This window comes from Lagenorhynchus albirostris, chromosome 9, assembly GCF_949774975.1.
Source record: "Lagenorhynchus albirostris chromosome 9, mLagAlb1.1, whole genome shotgun sequence".
Classification (NCBI taxonomy): domain Eukaryota; kingdom Metazoa; phylum Chordata; class Mammalia; order Artiodactyla; family Delphinidae; genus Lagenorhynchus; species Lagenorhynchus albirostris.
The window spans coordinates 26,578,527-26,601,274 of NC_083103.1; the positions used below are offsets into that span (position 1 = coordinate 26,578,527).

Consider the following 22,748-nt stretch of genomic DNA (forward strand, 5'->3'; position numbering starts at 1 on the left):
GCGGAGCGGCTGGGCCCGTGAGCCATGGCCGCTGAGCCTGCGCATCCAGAGCCTGTGCTCCGCAACGGGAGAGGCCACAACAGTGAGAGGCCCGCGTACCGCAAAAATAAATAAATAAATAAAAATAAAAAAGGCCTTCCCACTCCAACATTATAGAAAATACTGTGGGAGTTCTCATTGATGTATTCTTCCTATGCAAATTCAGAGTTTTTGTTTTGTTTTTCCTCAGCAGCCAGGTAGTGTGTGAACAGGTCACTTTAATCCTGTCAAGGGTGGGTTGTATTCTTTGTCAAGGCTGATCCCTTTCAGTTTTGCCCTCACTCTCAGTGGTAACCCTACTGCAGTCATAACCAGCATGGCCAGCCTTGGAAGGTCTTGAAGTCCAACCCCTGTCTCCCGCACATTGCGTGGTATTCTGTGGTTGCTAACATCTCTGTTTAGGTTTTTAGCCTTTTATTTGCTGCTTTCTACTGAGGTTCTGGAGTCTCACTCTGCTCAGGTAGCAGTTTAGGAGTTGGCTAGCATTTCGTGGCAAAATTGCATGCCAACTTATGGTTCCTACCTGTCTACAGTTTGACCCTCATGTGCCATCTACTTTGATGGCCATAAATTCCAAGCACTTTCTTAACCAAATGGAACTGCCACTTTCTGCTAAAACTTTTATTTTCCTGTGCTGTAAATTGGCAAGTATTCTTGGAGAAAAGGCCAAGTGAATGTGTTTACCTTATGTTCTTCCCTTCTTTCATATATACTTGCCCCTCAAGGCTTGCCTATATTGCTGCCTAATGCCTTTAAACAGCTATTTTGTTTATCCAGATTTTGCAACCAAGAAGTTATTCTGGTATAAGTACTCTGTCAAAACTGGCATTGAAGTCTTCCTCTTGCCTTCTTTATGTCAGTGTTCAGGCATCTCTCTATTTCCGTCTCCTCTTCTCCCTCACTTATCAGTAGTCTCTCTTCATCTCCCTGTGGGATTGTTACCATTGGCTCTCAAGCACATGGTACTGTGTTTCTGTGTTTTAAAAAACTTGCTAAATACCACATTCTTCCTATTACTCTACTGCTGTGGTTCTCAACTGAGGGCCTTTTTACATCCTGGGGACATGTGGCAATGTCTGGAGACATTTTAGTTTGTCACAACTAGGGAAGGGGTCCTCCTGGCATCTGGAGGCCAGGGATGCTGCTAAAATCCTACAATGTAAAAGATAGCTGCCCACAACAAAGAATTGTCTGGCTCCAAATGTCAGTACTGCTGAGAATGAAAAACCCTGCTCTACTGTTTAGCTTGCCTTCATAGCCAGACTTTTCCAAAGATCTGACTGTATATGTTGTCTCCATTTCCATGTCTCCCTTTCATACTTTCTTTAACGTTTTAATTTTTCTCAGGTAATGCTCAGGTGATTTTTCAAGGTCAAATAGTGCTACAAAGCTTATAAAGAGAACAGCAGTGTTCTCTTAGCACCCCTGTACTTAGTTATAAGTACACCTTACTGTACTTAGTTATATAGTTTTGGCCAGTTAGGTGTTGATGGAACAAAGATGGGTTTTTTTTTTTTTTGGCTAAAAAGACAAAAAGATGGGCTTCCCTGGTGGCGCAGTGGTTGAGAATCTGCCTACCAATGCAGGGGACACGGGTTCGAGCCCTGGTAGGGAAGATCCCACATGCCGCGGAGCAACTAAGCCCATGTGCCACAACTACTGAGCCTGCGCTCTAGAGCCTGGGAGCCACAACTACTGAAGCCCATGTGCCTAGAGCCCATGCTCTGCAGCAAGAGAAGCCACCTCAATGGGAAGTCAGCGCACCGCAACGAAGAGTAGCCCCCGCTAGTCACACTAGAGAAAGCCCGTGCACAGCAATGAAGACCCAATGCAGCCAAAAATAAATAAATTTATTAAAAAAAGAAAAAAGTTAATCAGGATACTCTATACTTTTTCTTTCTTCCTGCCTGTAACTTGGATATAGCAACTAGTGTTAATAGAAAATAAATCCCTTACTTTACTGTTATTCTAGTTTTCTCTTGTTTGTAGTAGAATATAGTCCTAAGATAGAAATTTTTTTTAAGACTTCCCATGTATGAAACTTCCTTTAAGTTCCAGAGCGCCAGTCTCTAACATGTCCAGTCGGATAGCTCACAAATACATCAATTTTAACATGACCAAAATCAGACCCTTCATTTTCTATCCCAGTGTGTGTGTTGAGAGGAACCTTGTAAATAGACTTCCATTTACCCAGTTACTCAGTCCAGAAACTTGAGGGTCATCCTGATTCTTTCCTTTTCCTTGCCATTTATTTTGCTCCCAAAGTTTCTCAAATCTGTCCATTTTTCTCCATCTCCTTTGCCACTTCTGTAGTTGGTCCAGCCTAACTACCCTCCCAGCATTTCTAATCTTGCACCCATTCCAGTCCTTTCTCTACATAACAGTGAGAGTGATCTTAAATTCTAAATCAGATCATGTTACTCTCCTGCTTAAATCCTTCAGTGGCTTCCCATTAGTCTTAGAATTAAATCCAAAGTTCTACAAGACTTGAATAATTTTTCATCTTTCTCTAGTCTCATTTAATGTCCTTCACACAGTGCTCCAGTCTTCTTTTAATTCCTTAAGCACATGCTTTCTGTTTCATCTGCTTTTAATGTTCTTTCCACAATTTCCATAGTTATTTCATCTTTCAGGACCTAACTTCAATGGTATTTTCTTAGAGAAATCTTTCCTGATTCATCCTTAAGAAAAATATGTCCCACCAATAATTCTGTATCACTTTACCGTATTTTTTCCTTTATGGAAATTATTTAATATATTTACATGTTTGTCTACTTTGTATGTGTGTGTGACATCTGACCCAGTAATCTATAAGCTCTATAAGGGCAGGCATTGTGTTCATTATTGTATTTCCAGGGCTGAACACAGTATTTGGCATATAGTAGAAGCTCAATAAATATTGGTTGAATGATTGAATGACCTGATGACTATGGGGACACCCTTTTTCCTCCAAGTGTTTCTTCTTTTAAAAATTCTATTATAGAGTTGAAGAAAATGTTATACACATTCATATACACTCCATCTGGATTTACAGTGAACATCTTGCCATATTATCTTTCTCTATTCCTCCATATATATGTGTGTGTGTATATATATATATATATATATACACATATATGTGTGTATGTATATATTTGTATATGTGTGTGTATAAATTTATCTACATATGTCTATCTATATTATTAGTAGCAGAAGTAAACCATGTGAAAGAAAGTTACAGTTACATTCATCTTTAAATCAGTGTTTTTCTTCTGTGAACAAGATCATTCTGCATAGTCGTGATATTGTTAAATATAACATTGAAACGATGATGTGTTTTGATTTACAGGCTATGTTCAAATTTCCCATAATATCTTTTATTGCTTTTCTTTTTCTTTTGCTTCAGGATCCAGTTAAGGATTTCATATTGTATTTGGTTGTCATGTCCTTGTATTTTAAATTATTCTTATAATTTAAAATAATACTCTTATTATTTTATTAAATTTATATTTTAAGTGTTCAAGTTGTTTATGGATTATGATACAGATGTGTCTGATTGTTCATAATTAGATTTAGGTTATACACTTCTGGCAAGAATAGTGCAAAGATGTTGATGTACTGTGTGTCACTGCATCATGTCAGGAAGCTACATATCAGTTTTTACCATTATTTATGCAGCTAAATTTGATCACATAGTTAATATGTACTTGATCTCTTCATGTAAAGGTAATATTTACTTGATCTCTTCATGTAAAGGTATTCTGTTCCCTTTGTAAATAATAAACTACTTACTTTAATACTTTGCACATGTCCTGTTTACCAACAACCTTTTACCCAGTATTTTTTTAAATTGAACTACAGTTGATTTACAATGTTGTGTTTCCTGTGTATAGAAAAGTGGTTCAGTTTATCTATCTATCTATCTATCTATCTATCTATCTATCTATCTATCTATCTCTTCTTTTTCAGATTCTTTTTCATTATGGTTTATTACAGGATATTGAATACAGTTCCCTGTGCTATACAGTAGGACCTTGTTGTTTATCTATTTTACATAAAGTAGTGTGCGTCTGTTAATCCAAAGCTCCTAATTTATCCTTCCCCTTGCCTTTCCCTTTTGGTAACCATAAGTTTGCTTTCTATGTCTGTGAGTCTATTTCTGTTTTGTAAATAAGTTCATTTGTATCACTTTTTTAGATTCCACATATAAGTGATATCATGTTATTTGTCTTTCTCTTTCTGACTTTATTTAGTATGATAATCTCTGGGTCCATCCATATTGCTGCAAATGGCAATATTTCATTCTTTTTTGTGGCTGAGTAATAGTCCATTGTGTATATATATATCTCTCTCTCTCTATATATATATATATATGTACCACATCTTATTTATCCATTCATCTGTTGATGGACACTTAGGTTGTTTCCATGTCTTGGCTATTGTAAATAGTGCTGCTGTGAACATTGGAGTGCATGTATCTTTTTTTTTTTTTTTTTTTGCATGTATCTTTTTGAATTAGAGTTTTCTCTGGATATATGCCTAGGAGTGGGATTGCAGGATCATATGGTAACTCTATTTTTAGCTTTTTAAGGAACCTCCATACTATTCTCCATAGTGGCTGCACCAATTTACATTTACACCAACAGTGTAAAAGGGTTCCCTTTTCTCCACACCCTCTCCAGCATTTATTATTTGTAGACTTTTTGATGAGGGCCATTCTGACCCGTGTGAGGTTATATATTATTGTAGTTTTGATTTGCATTTCTCTAATAATTAGCGATATTGAGCATCTTTTCATGTGCCTGTTGTATGTCTTCTTTGGAGAAATGTCTGTTAAGGTGTTCGGCCCATTTTTTGATTGGGTTGTTTGTTTTCTATATTGAGCTGTATGATCTGTTTGTATATTTTGGAAATTAAGCCCTGTTGGTCACATCGTTTGCAAATAATTTCTCCCATTCTGTAGGTTGTCTTTTCATTTTGTTTATGGTTTTCTTTGCTGTGCAAAAGCTTCAAGTTTCATTAGGTCCCATTTGTTTATTTTTGCTTTCATTTCCATTACTCTAGGAGACAGATTCAAAAATTGTTGCTGCGATTTATGTCAAAGAGTGTTCTGCCTATGTTTTCCTCTAGGAGTTTTATAGTATCTGGTCTTACATTTAGGTCTTTAATCCATTTTGAGTTTGTTTTTGTGTATGGTGTTAGAGAATGTTCTAATTTCATTCTTTTACATGTAGCTGTCCAGTTTTCCCAATACCACTTATTGAAGAGACTGTCTTTTTTCCATTGTATATTCTTGCCTCCTTTGTTGAAGATTAATTGACCGTAGGTGTGTGGGCTTATTTCTGGGCTCTCTATTTCATTGACCTGTATGTCTGTTTTTGTGCCAATACCATGCTGTTTTGATTACTGTAGCTTTGTAGTATTGTCTGAAGTCTGGGAGGGTTATGTCTCCAGCTTTGTTCTTTTTCCTCAGGATTGCTTTGGCAGTTCTGGGTCTTTTGTGGTTCCATATAAATTTTAGCGTTATTTGTTCTAGTTCTTTGAAAAATGTCATGGGTAATTTGATAGGGATAACATTAAATCTGTAAATTGCTTTGGGTAGTATGGCCATTTTAATAATGTTAATTCTTCTAATCCAAGAACATCATCCAGTAATTTTAAACATCTATTAATGGCCCTTGCCTGAATGAATTATTACATTGGTAATAATTTCATTATTCCCTCTCTCTCTCTATATATATATTAGCTGCCATTTTTTTGATAAAGAACTTTCCTTGTCCCCAACACATACTTCTATTTAAAAAAATGTCCTCAGTAGATTTCATTTTTATTCTAATATATTATTTATTACTGTTATTATTTTTTTTAAATCTCAAATTTGGCCAATAGGAAACCCCTCAAAGTGGCTCCTCTGCCTTTGGAGACAATGACCTTTCGTCCAAAGACATAGCCAGCCTGAGAAGACTCTAGAGGGAGGGAGCCAGGAAAATACATAACCGTTCCTTCCTCTGACTTCCTGCTGGAAGTCGAAGCTTGACTGAAGTGCCTTGATGTAGTTCATATAGGTCAGTTTTCCAAGTGCAGAGAGCAGTATGGAGAAAGGTAGAGAGTGAGTCCAAAGGGACAAACAAGATATCTGGCAAATGTATGCATATATAGAGTCATGGACCCCTTGAAATCACTATGTAAACCAGAGGTTTGAAACCTCTGTGTTATTTAATCCCTTTTGCTAGTAGATCTACGGAGTGCTAGCAGTGTATGTGGTTTATTTATGTCTTATATGAATGTTACTTTCTACTCTGAGATTTCTCTTAAAAAAAAATTCATCAGCTCTTATTCTCAATTTCAGTATTTCTCAACAGTGCTCCTCATTGCACTTTTAAATATAAGACCAAGTAGTCTTGATCCTCAGAGTCCTCCATAAATAGCTCCATCACTCTTTTCATCTAGGAGATTAAGATCCAAAATAGTTTCAGACACTTCAGACACCATTCTGTTGCTAATATCTCTAGGGAAGAAACAATGTCTGTTAACTTCTTTTTTCTGATCACTCATCTGTTTTATTATTTTATGAGACAGTTTCATCACAAACATTGTATTTGGGATCGAGCATTTACTGAGTAATAAAAAAAGGCTTTATGGCCCCAATTACTTCTGAATGGGAGTTAATTACAGGGCCTCTCAGTGAATCAGAACCATTGTATTGTTATAGCATCTTTGTATTTTTTTAGTATGTTTTTTAGCCAAATGCATAATCTATTGCATAATCCAAATTATTTAAATTTTGGTAGATTGCTATTAATTTCCCCTCTAAATTTCACCTTTTATCTGTGTTAACAATATCTTCTTGCTGAGGGCCACGTGTTTCTTCTTGTTTGATAATATATCCCCTCTCTAACATCAAGTAAGCTCATTTCTATTTTAGTTTTTAAATGTAATATTCATTTCACTACTTTTTAGGATTTGTTTTCATAGATCACATTTTCAAAGCTAAGCTTTCGGACTTAACCCCTACTTTTTTCCCTAGTTTTATAGTGGGAGCAAAGTAGTGTTTACACAACCTAATTAACTTTACAAATAATGTTCTATTATTGTTATTCCTCTTCAGTCTTTTCTGAATTAATTGAACCTCAGTTATGAAGTGTTTTTAAATATCACTTCTTATTTATGAAATTCTAAATATCAGTATTTTTTAAAGCGCATCAGTTATTACTGTAAGCCAGATTCCTAAGATGGGATATTTCATATTACTTAAAAGATTTAATGAGAACACTTTTTAATATGTTACTGACAGTTTTTTTCTTTCTTCAATGAGTATGACATTAACATGTCTCCTCATTAACCAAAAATCTTAGTGGTCTTCTGATAATCATTTTGAACCTTATAACCATTTTTATCATACTAAAGATGTTGAAATTATAGGAGATTTGGGTTCAATATTTATTCATTAATTCAGTCAGGCAAGCATTCTTTGGTAGGCCCTAAGGACCCAAAGATGAATACTACACAGTCACTGCCCACAGACATATAAGCAAATATAGTATGTAATAAGGGAAAAGATATGAATAATACAGTGTGGTAAGTATTATAATCAGTGTATGCTTAAGGTAGGTGAGTGACACAAAGCATAAGTAACATTTCTTGGGGTGCTGCCGGAGAAGACATAATAAATGTTTAATAGATGAATAAACACTAATAAGTAATAAAACACTAATAAAGGACATAGTTCTATGCTGTGGGCTCTAAAATTCTATTATTGGGAATTCCCTGGCAGTCCAGTGGTTAGAACTCTGCACTTTCACTGCCGAGGGCCTGGGTTCAATCCCTGGTTGGGGAACTAAGATCCTGCAAGCCATGTGGTGAAGCCAAAAAAAAAAAATTCTATTATTTTATTTAAACATAAGTTAGGGAGAAACTTAGACACTTGAAAATGCAACTAATGTTATGAGGTTATACAGCACATGCTGATTGCCAAGTGAATGATATAGTAACTAGAATTTATTGATATATTCTGCTACACAGACTGTGTATCTGATTACATGTAATCCTCACTAACTCTCTGAGATAGGTACTGATACTAAGGCCATTTTACAGGGAAAGGCACTTGAGGTTTACAGAGGTAAAATAACCTCCTAAGATCACACAGCTAAAATATGGTAGAGCCAGGATACCTGCTCAAGACAAGATCAGCTTTAGAAACAGTGTTCTTAATCATTACAAAATGAACATAAGGAACCATAGGAACCCAGAGGAGAAGGAAAAACTTGCCTGTTGAGAGCATTTGGAGAAGAGTTAAAAATTAGATACATGATGGGTATCATGATGGGTATATTCCAGGCATGGGTATTGGCATACATAAGTGTTGGTTGGGCAGTATACCCTAAGTAAACTGGACCAGTATGATGGAGTAGTTCATTCATGTAGGAGCATCAGGGAAGATCAGGTTGGAATCTGAGGATGGAATGGGAACCATCTGTCAAAGATTCTGAAAATGAGTAATCTGTACTTGATCTGATAGAGAGCCATTGAGGTTATGGGAGCAAGGGAGTAATATGGAAGTCACTGTAACATAATGGTTAAGTTCTTGAGTATCATTTTCAGATTTTGTGATGTTTAGCATGCAAGTTTACTACTCTTAGGTTCCTTTGTCTTATCTATAAAATGATAATGGTAATACTATCTATCTCACAGAGATTAATTTGTAAAACCTGACATATCCAAGCATTGAGCAAATGTTACATATTATTATTGTTGATGTGTTTTAGCAAATTTAATCTGAGAACAGTGCATAGGAGTCTTAGCCTAAGCATTAGGCTGTTAGTTGAGAAATGCTTGAAACATAGTTTTATCAGGTAAATGGAAAGGAAGGGACAAATACTAGGACTGTTTTAAATGAGTAATATCAGTATGTTAAGGTATATAGCTTTCTAAAAATACATGTTTCTTTGTGCTGTTTCATAATATTCATGTGTTCATTGTTATATCAATAGTTAATAACTGAAAACTGAATTAACTTTATAATTTACAAAGCCACTTTGACATGTTATTGAATTTGATTCTCAGAACCATTCTGTGAGATACTGTTATTTCCATTTTATTAAGGCCCAGAGAGGTTAAGTGATTCATTGAAGATCATGCAAATTAATAAAGGAAGCAGTTTAAAACTTGCGTTTTCATACACCTATTCTAGTGCTTTCCCCTTTATTCCTATATTATGTTATGACGAGAACTGATGTACTATAGCAGGCAACACTATGAAAAACTATTATTAGTATTTGAAAGAGTTAATATCATTTCTTAGACATCTGCCTTAATACCAAGAAATAACCAAGGCATGAAAGGAGAGAGACAAGTTCAGAGTCTACTAGTTATGTAATTCATATATAAACCCAGTGATATTTGAATATAATCTGTTTAGAAGATCACAATATTAAGTGGCTATAATTTGCCATTTTAATAAACCTTCGGCAAAAATGAAAATAAACTCTTGATTTTCTGCACCAAACCATATTAGGCATTTAATACACTCTGGGTGATTGTAAAATATTTTACAATAGAGCTATTTCTTAAGTGTTTTTAAATAGTATTGATCATGAAACTTTTTGAAATTTACCATCAGGCCAATGGTGGCAGAGTCTACATAGAACTATGCTTCGTGGTGTTCTGGGAAAAACCTTTCGGCTTGTTGGCTATACTATTCAGTATGGCTGTATAGCTCATTGTGCTTTTGAATACGTTGGTGGTGTTGTCATGGTAAGTTTTTACATTCAAGAAAATAATCATTTAAAATACGTGTTTTTTTTTTAATTGAAGGAAGAGAGTGTTTGAATTGGCACTGATATAAAATATAAGAACTGTAACTTTAAATATGGTCCTGCATTGTTTCTTGCAGGGGCACAAAGGCCCTATTAATCTAATAATACTAGTTTTTACCATTTATTGAATGCTACTTACTGTGTTCTAGGATGTGTTTGATGTTTTACATTTATTAACTCATTTAATCTTTTACACTCTATGAGATACTTACTAGAAATCTATTATACACATGAGGAAACTGAGGCTCAGAAAGCTTAAGTAACTTTCTGCAGGTCCCACAATTCCAAGTAGACTTGGAATTTCAGCACAGATTTCTCTGATTTTCAAAACCCCTACTTTTAACCACTGTGAAGAGTATCAGTAACTGTCCTGAAAATAAATGATTATTCTGCCTTGTGTCAACACTAAAATGTTAAGGCTGTCCTCCTACCAATGCATTTTCTTAATATTGCATCATAAATCTATCAACCATGACAATACTAACCTTTTGTCATATAAATGAAAGAATAAATTGATTGATTGTTCAGTCAGTAAGTTTTGCTGTTGGTGTTGCTATTTTTATCAGGTTTACCCTAAGATAGTCACAGTCATATAATCTCAAGCTGAGCTGGAGTAATACAAATAAATATATTTAACTGAAACTCCCCTCTTTGATTTTTTTAAATTTACATTGGTATTTCCAGTAGGCTACAGAGTTAGCAAAAAACTTGCATTGTGGTCTTTGTTTTTTCTGCCCAAGTAGGAAGTTTTGAGTAAAAAGTTTTATTTACATGTAAGTGGAGTGAATGGAGACTGTTATGTTTAGATTTTTCAAGTTGCAATGATCATTTATTACAGTTTTGAGATATATATGAAGATAATTGTTTTACCTACTAATATGAAAATCTTTAAAGTACATCTCATTATGCCAATATTTTTCAGTAGAAAATATAAGTTGCAGCCCCATCAAATGAGTAAGCTGTTCTCTTGGAAGAAAAGGAAAGGCATCAACTCATTGAGAATAGTATGATACCACTTGGTAAATAACTGTCATGGGCACTGGATGATAGCTGACAGTAGCAAGAAAAAAAAATCATTAATTTATTCATTCAACAAGTATATATTGAGTATCAACCTTATGCCAAGCACTGTTCTTGACCTTGGTTACACAATTGGGAACATGAGAGACAAAGTCCCTGCCCTCATAATGCTTAAATTTTACGAGATGGCCAAAATTTGGAAACATAGATAATGTTATTTTATTTCTCTATTATAATATAATATTAACAAACCATTTTAAATATATTTTGCCTGTTTTTCCAGACTTGCTGGCTACTCTGTAGAGTTGAACTTATCTTGGAGCTTCCAGCTTATTATGAATCATCCTCCAAGCTTGAAGAACATTTGCTTGATTTTCTTTCTTTTAAGCCTGCTCAGATGATTTATATTTTAAAAGGTTTTCAACTTAAATTTTAAAATTGCCTTTCTTTCAGTGTTCTGGACCATCAATGGAGCCTACAATTCAAAATTCAGATATTGTTTTTGCAGAAAATCTTAGTCGACATTTTTATGGTATCCAAAGGTAAATTCTGCCACAGGTATATTAAACTGATGGTGAAAACACACATACACATATTGTGTCTTTTCTGCAGTTTCTTAACTTTAGCTTTAAAAACTTTTGTAAATAACCAAATTAATGACCAACTGGATGAAATTTTGGCTCAAATTTTTTCTCTCAGTTTGAGAAATTTTAATAGTTTCTTTAAACATGCAGTTCCTTGTATCATTGTGCAAAGTAGATAGCAGTCCCTTTTATAATGTGCATTCAAGAAGCCTTCTTTACTTTTCTTTTGCGGTGGGGGTGGGGGGTGGGTTTGTCTTTATGTTTTGAATAAAGAACCAGGGACTTAGGTTACATTACATTACATATCCAAATCAGTGATTTGATTTTTTAATTTTTAAAATAATCCTGCATTTCTGTTGATGACTGTCTTATTCTCTATAGTCTATGATGAGCAGTTGGTGATTTTTAGACTATAGCACTGTATATAGCTGGGAGCCAGGAATCTTATCTATTATAAGTCTCCTGATTAATTATATTAAGTTAAAAAACTCCTTGGGAAATATTGTTTGCCACTACATCTTTTAAAATCCTAGTCTAAGTGGTGTTTCCAATCCTTGAGATACTGTTTATTCTACTTAACTCCCTGATTATTATTCCTTCTGAATGGATGTGAAGTATTAGTAATTTAGTGTATTTTCTAAAGGACACCCCTTTGATTCCCTAAAATTTGGGGTCCATTAGTTTTTCATAATTCTGAAAAAATAGATCTGTATCACATTTCATCTTCATAAAATACAAATTTTACTCACTTGAGCTGGTATTTAGCTTATAACATAAGTAGGTTTAGGCATTCCTCTTTCATTATTGTCCTTTTTAATAGTCTACTTTACATTACTGAAAAATCACCAAGAATAGTGTAAAGCTGTTCTTTGTGTTTACTCGTTCTTCTACTATCTTAGATTCTGTAAATAGAAACTCTCTCTTGCTCAAGCTGTATGGTCTAGCATGGTCTGTGGGTAATTCCTCAGATCTTTTATCCGTAACAACTTCAAGATAATACCTAATTGATAGATATGAGGTTATAAAATAAAACTTATATAACAGGTTATGTTCTAGCTTCCTTTTCTTTTTAACTTGTATCAAAATAACTTATTACAGTCTTTGGATTAACTGGAGACCTAGCTTCGCTGCAACATGAAGACAAGCTTCTGTTTTCCATGCTAATCACATGATTTCACTCTCATAGTCCTTGAGCATCCTTAACAAGGAGCTGGACTCATTGGCTAAATAGTGTTTGAATGGACAGCTCAATATTGTCTTTTTTTTTTTTTTGGATAGATACTCTTTGCATTCAGATGGTAATACAAATAACTATATTTAGTAAATTAAGATTCTTTAGAGGTTTTATTTTGTATTCTGCTCCTTCAGGGGGCCCATTAGGTGGAAGGACAGTTCAAACTTTGGCATTTATAGGAGACATACCAAAGTAACTTTTACAGCCAAGGTAGTCAGTTGGTAACTCCTATTTTAAAAACATTACTGTCCTGAGTATTTTTTTCTTTTATCTGTAGCACAGAACTCTTGAGATTTCAGGGGAATCTCTGACCCCTGGCAAGAGATCCTCTTGCTAGCTGTTTCTAAAGATAGAGTAGCCATTCATTTAGGGAAAATGAAAGTATGCATATCTGGTATCTAAAGGACATAGATTTTTCAGTCCAGTGGACCGAACACTCATACTTGAGACAACCATAGTCTCTTATTACTACTTATTCTTTCAACAAATAGTTAATGAGCACCTCACTTATAAGATGTGCTGTACCTGATAGAGAATGTTAGGCTTAGCAAAATACTAACCCTTGTTTTCAAAAGCTTACAATCTAGGAGGGGATAATAAGGATATTTATAAATGATACAGGAAAATTTCAGTCTTAGTTCTATTAAGTTTCTTTTAAAATCCTATTTGAAAGAGTTGAGAGTCCAAGGTTATATATTTTGATTTAAGCTCTGTGCCTATAATATCTGGTCAGACCACCAGAAATACAGTATACAGTAATGACGCTTTTTATTAAAACACCTTGACTGAATTATGATTTTTTACGTTGCCATTCAAGTGCAGAGTTTGTTTTGAGGATCATATTGATTATTTTGTCAAAACACTTAAGCCGAGGGCTTCCCTGGTGGTGCAGTGGTTGAGAGTCGGCCTGCTGATGCAGGGGACACGGGTTCGTGCCCCGGTCCGGGAAGATCCCACATGCCGCGGAGCGGCTGGGCCCGTGAGCCATGGCCGCTGAGCCTGCGCGTCCGGAACCTGTGCTCCGCAACGGGAGAGGCCACAACAGTGAGAGGCCCATGTACCGCAAAAAACAAACAAACAAAAAAAACAAGATGAATAAAACTCCCATGGAAAACATTTCTTTCCCCAAAGCTAGCCAAAATCAACTTTGTTAGTATGTTACATAGGTTACAATATTTGTAAACTTATTCATCTGAACAGTTCCATTGACATGGTTCCAGTTGGTTGGAAAGAGATACTTTATAACATTTTCAAACAAGTGTAAGCCTTATATTGCACTCCAACTTATAGAATTTAGTGTTTTAATAGCATTAAACTCTTATCAAGAATAACCTCAAGAAATGACTGTTCTGAATACTGTTGCTGTATTTTCTGTAAAGTTCTGATGAAGATGGTATCTTTACTTTCCTTACATAAGTATCCTTCTTGTATATTCCTCTTTAACTTAGTTGTTAAGGAAAATTTTGTCATACCTCCCAAACTAAACTTTATTTTATTAGGTAATGATTGCCATGTAATTAATCATAATTTATTTTTTGACCTGACTACCAAAAGTTTTGAACTCATAGTAATACTTATATATAGCAATAACTAGGTTTCTGATTTAACCATCATCTTCCTTTTATTTTTGTGACTTTTGATATTGTTTTGATATATGCATCTTTTATTACAAGCAACATCAAATTATTTCCTGAACCTGGTACAGATAATAAGTAAATATATTAAATCCTTTCGATTGTGAGCAACAGAATTCACTTATTGCTCATTTCATGCAGAAAGAGCATTGTATTCTCTTTGGTTGAGGCATTAGTCATATTTTTTTATCTCCTTCTTCCTTTCCAATTTTCAATATCTTCTTAGTCTTCTAGTACATGTAGATTGTTATTTCTTCCATGAATCCTGTCTTCCATATGTAATCATATCCATATTGGTTCTATATGTTTGATTTGCCAGTTTATTTTTTGTAATATATGTTTGGACAGCTTTTAGCATTTTATTTGGCTGAGTCTTCTGATATTTTTTCTCAAATATATGTCTTTTTTGACTGTACTGTAAACTATCCAGGTTGTATAATTTATATGCTGCAATTCCTCAGTTCTTTAAGCTCTAGGGAAACACAGATGATGTTTCTACCTTTTTATGTGCTCTAGAGTCAATCAGTGCTACTGCTGGGCAGTCAAATTTGCTTGGTTAATTTGGTGGTATTTACACGGAATTGTTTTTTCATAGTTTTGGTTCTAAAATTTGGACACAGAAGTAACACTGAGTGGGTATGGTGCAAGAAGATAATTCTCATGGAATTATCAGAAATTTTAGAATCTTCTAATAGCTTTTCCATCACTCTCATTGTTAGATTCTGACCCATAAAGTTAGTCACAAAGGTTCTCAAAGCTGGTAAATGTATGGGAGGGTCAGTATGTCAGAGGATAAAAGGTGTGGCTTTGTTTAAGTTGCTTTATAAAAGTATTGTAGCAGTGCCATGCATGTGTTTATGCTAATAATAACACTGACATTTCTTTGACTTTTTCCCCTCAGAGGTGACATTGTGATTGCAAAAAGCCCAAGTGATCCAAAATCAAATATTTGTAAAAGAGTAATTGGTTTGGAAGGAGACAAAATTCTCAGCAATAGTCCATCAGTTTTCTTTAAAAGCCATAGTTATGTAAGTAACATTTCAATTATGTTATTGATTGGTATCATAGTTGATTAACATTAACTGAACACACTGACAAATGATTATAACTTTTATTCATATTTTGAATATAAGTTAGAATAATGCATTCATTAGAATTTAAGTATGTTTGTATCAAGAACAACATGGCCATTATAGTTTATATATTTTATTTCTTTTTATATTTATAAAATATTTATATTTTATTTCTTTTATTTTCTTTTAAAATTTAATTTCTTTTCTTTAATTTCTTTTAAAATTTAAAATTATTTTCTTTTAAAACCCTGTATAAACATCTCAGTATTAGTTGTTGCAGGCAAGATTCACCAATGAATGTCAAAATAATGGGCAGACGTTTGAGGAAAAATAGTGTATTTGCATAGTCTCAAAGTATCTTTCCCGGGCTTCCCTGGTGGCGCAGTGGTTGGGAGTCCACCTGCCGATGCAGGGGACACGGGTTCGTGCCCTGGTCCGGGAAGATCCCACATGCCGCGGAGCGACTGGGCCCGTGAGCCATGGCCGCTGAGCCTGCGCGTCCGGAGCCTGTGCTCCGCAACGGGAGAGGCCACAACAGTGAGAGGCCCGCGTACGGGGGAAAAAAAAAAAAGTATCTTTCCCAAGAAATTTTTACAAAGGGAAAAACAGTAGCTTCGTAGAGGAGAAACCTGACAAACACCACCTTAACTGAGTGATCAAGGTTAACTTTACCTGTAACAAGACGTCAACATAATGTGACCCCTGAATTCAAGGACTGAGAAGGGCACATCACCTTTGTGGTACTCTTGTTAAAAGGTATAGCCTCATGAGAAAACATCAGACAAACCCTAACTGAGGGTCATTCTGTCACATAATTGACCAATACTCTTCAAAAATGTCAAGGTCTTTAAAAAAAGGAAAGTCAGGAATTGTCATAGACTGGAGGAGACAAAGGAGACATGACAAGTAAATGCAGTCTGGAATTCTGGCTTAGATTGTTTCTCCACTGACTTGTTAGTGGAAAATCTGGTAAAACCAAACACAGTCTTGTAGTTTAGTTTTTTAAAATCCTATTTAAATGTTTAGGATAGATATTTTGGTGTAGTCAACTTGCCAACTCAGTTAGGAAGAAGAGCAAGAGCAGTAGAACGGAAGAGTGAAGAGCAAATGTAACATGTGAGCCCCTTTCACCAGTCACATGGCTGCTGAGACAGCTTGTGGCAGGGGAGGGCAGCCTTCTGTTTACTCAGCATATACTCTTCTTTAATTATAATTTAATTTTCTATTTTTGTTTAAATTTTCTGTGTCACTGTCAGATTATTAATAGAGCTGTTACATCTGTTAAGTAACTTTATCTTCATCCCCAGTGTAAACATATAATTAAGAGTTAAATGGTCTTCATTGTTGTAAATTTATTTTGACCTACAATAGCCTCTGATTGCCCTATAAGTTTGATCAGTAGACTATTAAATAATCTGTTATTTATTTACCGTTCTTAATAGACTATGGTTCAGCTGTGCAAATGTTTATTACACTTTTGATGTTTATTACTACAGTGCTAAACATCCTAGGAATCCGTAGCTGATGGTGATAATGTTAAAGTTGAGAATGTGGTATCAGGTAACCTATTTTTCTGTGGCCTTCATCATGGATACTTATCCTTTTATTTTTCAAAAATGTCACTTATTTACGTAATGGTTTCACCTTCACATGACTATTTTCATTTCTTGAGGCATTCTAGTCACTTCTAAGTTGCTTTAGCAACAAGCATATACTTCAGACCAGAAATAGTTTTATCAACAGAAAGAATAACAAAATATATAAATGATAGCATCTACTATCTGTGTACAGTGTGTACACTGCTGTTGTTTTCTTTTAAAATTATTAGAGGAGGAATATTAGGATGAAAAGATTTAGATAAAATCTCTGCTAAGTAATCAGAGAAAATAACCAGAGGACTATAAGACGTACATTTTTTGAATATTCTATTTAAAGAAGACATTCATCGAATTTTTATGTTTGTTGAGAGGATAAATTAGGGGACACTGCCATTTTGTTCCAGGTGTATTCCATTCACTTTGGTTTGCATGTTTATAAGTGTACAAACAATTGTAATAATATTGGCCAGCACTTAACTGTGTACTTACTCTGTACCTGACACTGTTGAAACTCTTTCCAAGGGTTAATTTATTTAATCATCAAAACAGTAACCCAGTGAAGGTGGTAGTAGCATTTGACAGATGGGAAAGCTGAACAACAGGGAGGTTAAATAAATTGTCCAATTTCAAACAGTAAGAGAAACAGTTGGAATTCAAACGCAGGCAGCCTGGCTCTGTCCAGAATCTATATTCTTTACCATGCCACTACTTTTCATCCCAAAATATCCTCTACTTACTATTATTATTTCTACTCCCATCTCATAAATTGTATTTCCCTTAAAATGTATTTGTCTTTATTATTTTTAAAAAGAAAGGCAACTGTTTCTAATCAGGGCCAGTATTAGTTCTGAAAGACAAGCCAGTGATTTTTGAAGGCTTCCTGGCTCCACCAGTTTTACTAGGCTGCGTTTTTTAAGCCATAAGAATTGTGTAGCTATTACAGAACCACTTTAGCAAATGTGTTCCATTAATCAAGGTGACTTATAACAAAAATTCATCCAAGTTTGGAGCACTGAAGAGATATCCAAACTGTTTGCATTCTGCCCCTCCAGAGTGTTCCCTTTTCCAGCTATCTCAGAAGCACACTGGTGCTGCATGCTATGAAAGGGGTTTCTTCCCCTTATCTGTGCATCCTTTCAGAAAAATCATTGTTGTTTATAGGTTATGAAGACATTACTATTCAGATCTTGATTGAGATGCATAATAAGCATGATATATATTAAACGTGTTTTGAATTTCAGGCAAAAAACATTTATTCTCCTAAGTAGGTGCTTCAGAAAGCAAAACACCAAAATTGTCATTTGGAACCTAGAACATAGAGTTTAGCATATGAAAGAAATAGCATTGTTTGTAAGTTGGCAAACAAGAATATAAACAGATCATTGGTTAAGTGATATGAAACCATTTTATTCATTCCAGAGTTCTAAAAGTTCATGTGGCAAGCAGCACTTACGAAAGGTGATTTATTTTTTGCATTAAGCATTTGGAAACGAAGCAGTCCCTATCAAGGTCCTATTGCAGTGGGTTTTGCTTATTTTCATGGTATTGAGGCCAGTAATTTTTTCCCTTGGGTTATGGGCTGAGCATTGGCTACTAGGAAATGAGCTTAATTTGTGACTCTCAAAAGAAACAAATTGTACTCAGCTCAAACATCTTGAATAACTTGCCTTTCTATACTAAAGGAATTCCTCAGTTTGCTGCTAGAAGCCACTAATTTGCCAAAAATAATTTAGTTGGAAGAAGCATTTAGCAGGTAGGAAGTACATTAAATGAATAGGCATTCTCCTGTTGATCTGCACAGCAGGCGATTTAACGTAGTCTCCATTCCCCTAGGGAATATAGGGCCAGGACTCAGGAAATACAGTAAAATTTTCTTATAAAGCTAATCAAGAAACTATAACACTTTATAATCTTTCTCAGGATAACATTGTGTGATAGTTCAGGGCTGTGATTTTAATCCATAATGTAACTGTGGTATATAGTTAGTCATTTTGGAATACAGTAAGTTCCTATCAGCAAACAAACATGCTATAAAATCTCCCATCTAAACAAACAAACTCCTTTGGCACCACATCCTCCTATAGGAAAGAGTCGTGCATACTTACTGACTCGACTCTGAACTTTATATTCTCTTTTGAACTCATTCCACTTAGACTTTGGTCCCCAGCACTTTATTGAAAAGGTTCTTGTTAAGAGTCACTGATGACTTCTCTGTTGTCGATCCAGTGGTCAGCTTTCGGTCCTCGTTTTACTTGACCTATTCTTAGTATTTGAAGTAGTTGTTCTTAAAGCCTGGTTTCACTTAGTTTTGGGGATACCACTCTCTTTAGGTTTTCTTCCTCTCTTTCTGCTTCTTCTGAGTGTCCTTTGTTGGTTCCTCCAAATATTGGAGTAACTCAGGGTTTGTATTTTAAACTTCTTTTGTTTATATACGTGCACTTAAGGTGACCTCTTCCTGTCTCATGGTTTTAAATACTATCTAACTCAAGACCTAAATTTATATCAACCACAGCTTCTTTCCTGAACTCCAGAATCATATATCTGATAGTCTGTTTAATATCTCCACCTTAGTATATAATGTTCACCTTGAACTTAATATGTCCAAAACTAAACTGATTTTCCTTCCAAAACTGGCTTGTCCCACATGTATTTCCCAATCATGGTAAAGGTGCCTCCATTCTTCTGCTCACTCAGGTCATAAACCTTGGAGTCATCCTTGCCTCTCTTCCTCTTTCACCCTCCCATCCAATCCACTAGCAAATCATGTTTACAAGATTGTATCTTGTAAATATAATCAGAATTAGACGACATCTTGCCCCCATCACTGCTACCATCCTGGTGCAAGTCAAATTCATCTCACTCTTGTTTTCTTGCAGTAACTTCTGAACTTCTCTCTGAGCTTATACCTTTCCCATCTTCTTGCCTCCTTACCCCTCTACTGACTACTCTTCACACAGTAACTGAAATGAACCTTTTTAATAATGATGCTTTTTCATAAAAATAATGTTACTCTTCTACCCAAAGAGCTCAGTGGCCTCCCATCTCATAATTAAAGCCATGGTCCTTTTGATGGCCTACTAGACCCTACACTCTTCCTGCTGCCTGTTGTTGTAATTAAAGTTTCATTGGAACATGGCCACACTCATTTATTTACATATTGTCTGTGACTGCTTTCAGTAAAACAGCAGAGTTGAGTCATTGTAACAGAGACTCTATGGTCTGCAAAGCTTAGCTATTTACTATCTGGCCTTTTACAGAAAAAGTTTGCTGACCCTTGCTCTACAATGTAAGGTTCTTAATGGCAGAGATTTGTTTTGATCTCTGCTGATTCCTCAACACCTAAACTTTTATTTGGCATCTAGTAGATACTTTAAAAATACTTAAAGGGTGGACAAATGGATATATGACTAGAGTCTGACAGTGTTTTATTTTAGTTTCTATTCTACTCAGTTTCTTCTAGTTTCTACTGCAAACTCGCTCTGGAGTAAAGTGCATGATGTTCTATTTTTCAGTAATATAGATGTTCCTGTAGCTCACCACACTGTATGCTAATGCTGAACTGGCCAATCTGTGTTTATTCTAGTCTTCATAGAAGACTTGAAAGATCTTTCTTCCATGGTAGGGCTACTTGACCATTTTCCATAACTGCAGGTAAATGTTATAGAAAATATTGGAATGCCCCTGTTACTTTGTACCAGCATAGCATTGTGCTGATTAAACGTTTCTTTCCCCAAGTGACTTCTATTTGGACTGAATGATAGTTTTCAGCCCTTTTATTAAAGCAGATTAAACATTTACCTGGCTTTGAATAATTAGTTTGGAGTACTCTGAACTTGGTCTCATCTAAATCTTCTGAAGGACTGGTGGAATTGAGGTACCCTGGACTTACCTTGTTCTCATTTTGAGGGAAGATTTGGTTCCCTAGAAATGGTGTGGTGGTTTTGTTACTATGAAGGCTAAGTCGCCCTTGCAACATGCAGTACCTACTAATTAGTTTGTGTGGTAATGAGAGTTTTCTACATTTCAGTAGAAATGATGTGCCTTTGGACATATGTAACAACTCTACAGGTATTTTGTTCTTTTGATTCTTTTATTGGTTGGCAGATTAAGGATGGATAAGTTGTTATCTGAAGCTGGTAAACTGTTCCTTTAAGTGTAAACTTCTGCTTTCCAGTGGTTATTATAAAACGAAGGATCTTTTTTCTAAATCTTTCAAATAATTAAAACTCTGTTTATTGAATTTTAGTTTCTCAGCCATAGCAGCCACCTTGTTGAAGATGAGCATGTTAACAGAAATATTATGGAGATTTCAGTATTTTCCTGTAGTTAAAGCGTAGCATCTTTTGCTATTGTTAAAGGAAATGTATCTGTGCTTATTAGAAAAATTATGTTTTTGCTTTTATATTTGACCTATCAAAATATCCAGTTATATAAAGCTTTTCGGTTCTTGATACCACAGATTCCAGAATCATACACAAAAGGTGAAATGTTCATCAAATGCTAGTCTGTTACCACAGTAGAGTGATGGTAGGTGTATAAGAAATGTAGTATTTCTTACATTTTTCTTTTTGAATTGTAGAGTATGTTAATAACAACATCATTATTGTTATTGGCAGAAATGTAAGAAATAGAGACATTTTCACATTTCAGAAAGAACTGATTAAATGTTCTCAGGATGCCCTGGTGGTATAGTGTTCTTAAAAGGAGAACTTGGAAATGGGATAATATGCTAGTAATAAATCTGTTTTACTGTGTATTGAAAAATATTTAAACAAAACTGATTGGCCAACTGAAAAACAATCTCACTAATTGCGAAACATTAGAAAATGGTCACTTTATAAACACTGATAGCCCCCAACGTGTACTGTGTATTTACGTTATAGTTCAAATCCTTGAATATCCTAATGCTGTTTTTCTGTTTGTTTAAATGTCATTTACTTTAGCTAAAAGTCACAACCATATGGTCTTCTATTACCACTTGTATTATAAACAGAAAAAGTACTTCTCTGTAGGGAAAGGAATCATCAGATTGAAAGGGTTTGTTTATTATAAGCTGCTGATACACTAAATCCTTATGTCATTTAAATAGAAGAACTACCTAATAATGTCACTTATTACAACTAGGATATCTAAACAAGGGACTTGCTTTTTGCAGACTATAGTGATAAAAACCTGTGCTTCACATCCATTTCTCAGCAACGGCTCCCAGGGTGATCAGTCACGGCACACTGCTAATGCCTTGATTGCAGCTCATGCACAGGAAATATGTTTACTCTTTTGCTAAAGTGAAGTTGACTGCGGAGATGACGTGACTTTTTCATCCTATAGCTAACAATTCTGAAGATAAATTTGACTTAGTGTTTACAATTCTGAGCTGTTTTTCTTCTGATGTTAACACTAAAGAATCATCTTTGAGGCTCCCACTACTTAAGCATTTTCTGATGTGTTCCCTGAACATTTTCAGAATAATTTGGTCTTAGTTTAACAAAAATATGAAGTTTATAAAATATTATTTTGTAGAAATGTATTTTATCTTAATATATGTTTGAGTATGTATATGTATTTATGAAATCAACATTTCTACTGAAAGGGTAGTAACTCTTCCTGAAACTAACATGTTTTGCTCACCTGAAAATATTTTAACCACTCAAAGTTGGAAAGTCAGTGCCATGGGTGGGATTCTGGGGAGGCATTTATGCAATTCAGTAAAATGCCATATTACGTATAGTTTTATCTGCAAGTTATATGAGACCTCTATACTTTTAGGTTGCT

General features: G+C 35.0%; 1 protein-coding gene across 7 annotated transcripts in view; it reads left to right on the forward strand.

Moving 5' to 3' along the window:
* IMMP1L (inner mitochondrial membrane peptidase subunit 1) overlaps positions 1 to 22,748 on the forward strand; it is a 74,374-nt gene that overhangs the window by 37,741 nt on the left and 13,885 nt on the right. For all 7 annotated transcript variants that reach the window (XM_060159473.1, XM_060159472.1, XM_060159477.1 and 4 more), the window contains 3 exons: positions 9,638 to 9,771; positions 11,307 to 11,395; positions 15,207 to 15,333. In XM_060159473.1, coding sequence (XP_060015456.1) covers positions 9,667 to 9,771; positions 11,307 to 11,395; positions 15,207 to 15,333 — 321 coding nt within the window. In that variant the 5' untranslated portion in view covers positions 9,638 to 9,666. The remainder of the gene's footprint in view (positions 1 to 9,637; positions 9,772 to 11,306; positions 11,396 to 15,206; positions 15,334 to 22,748) is intronic.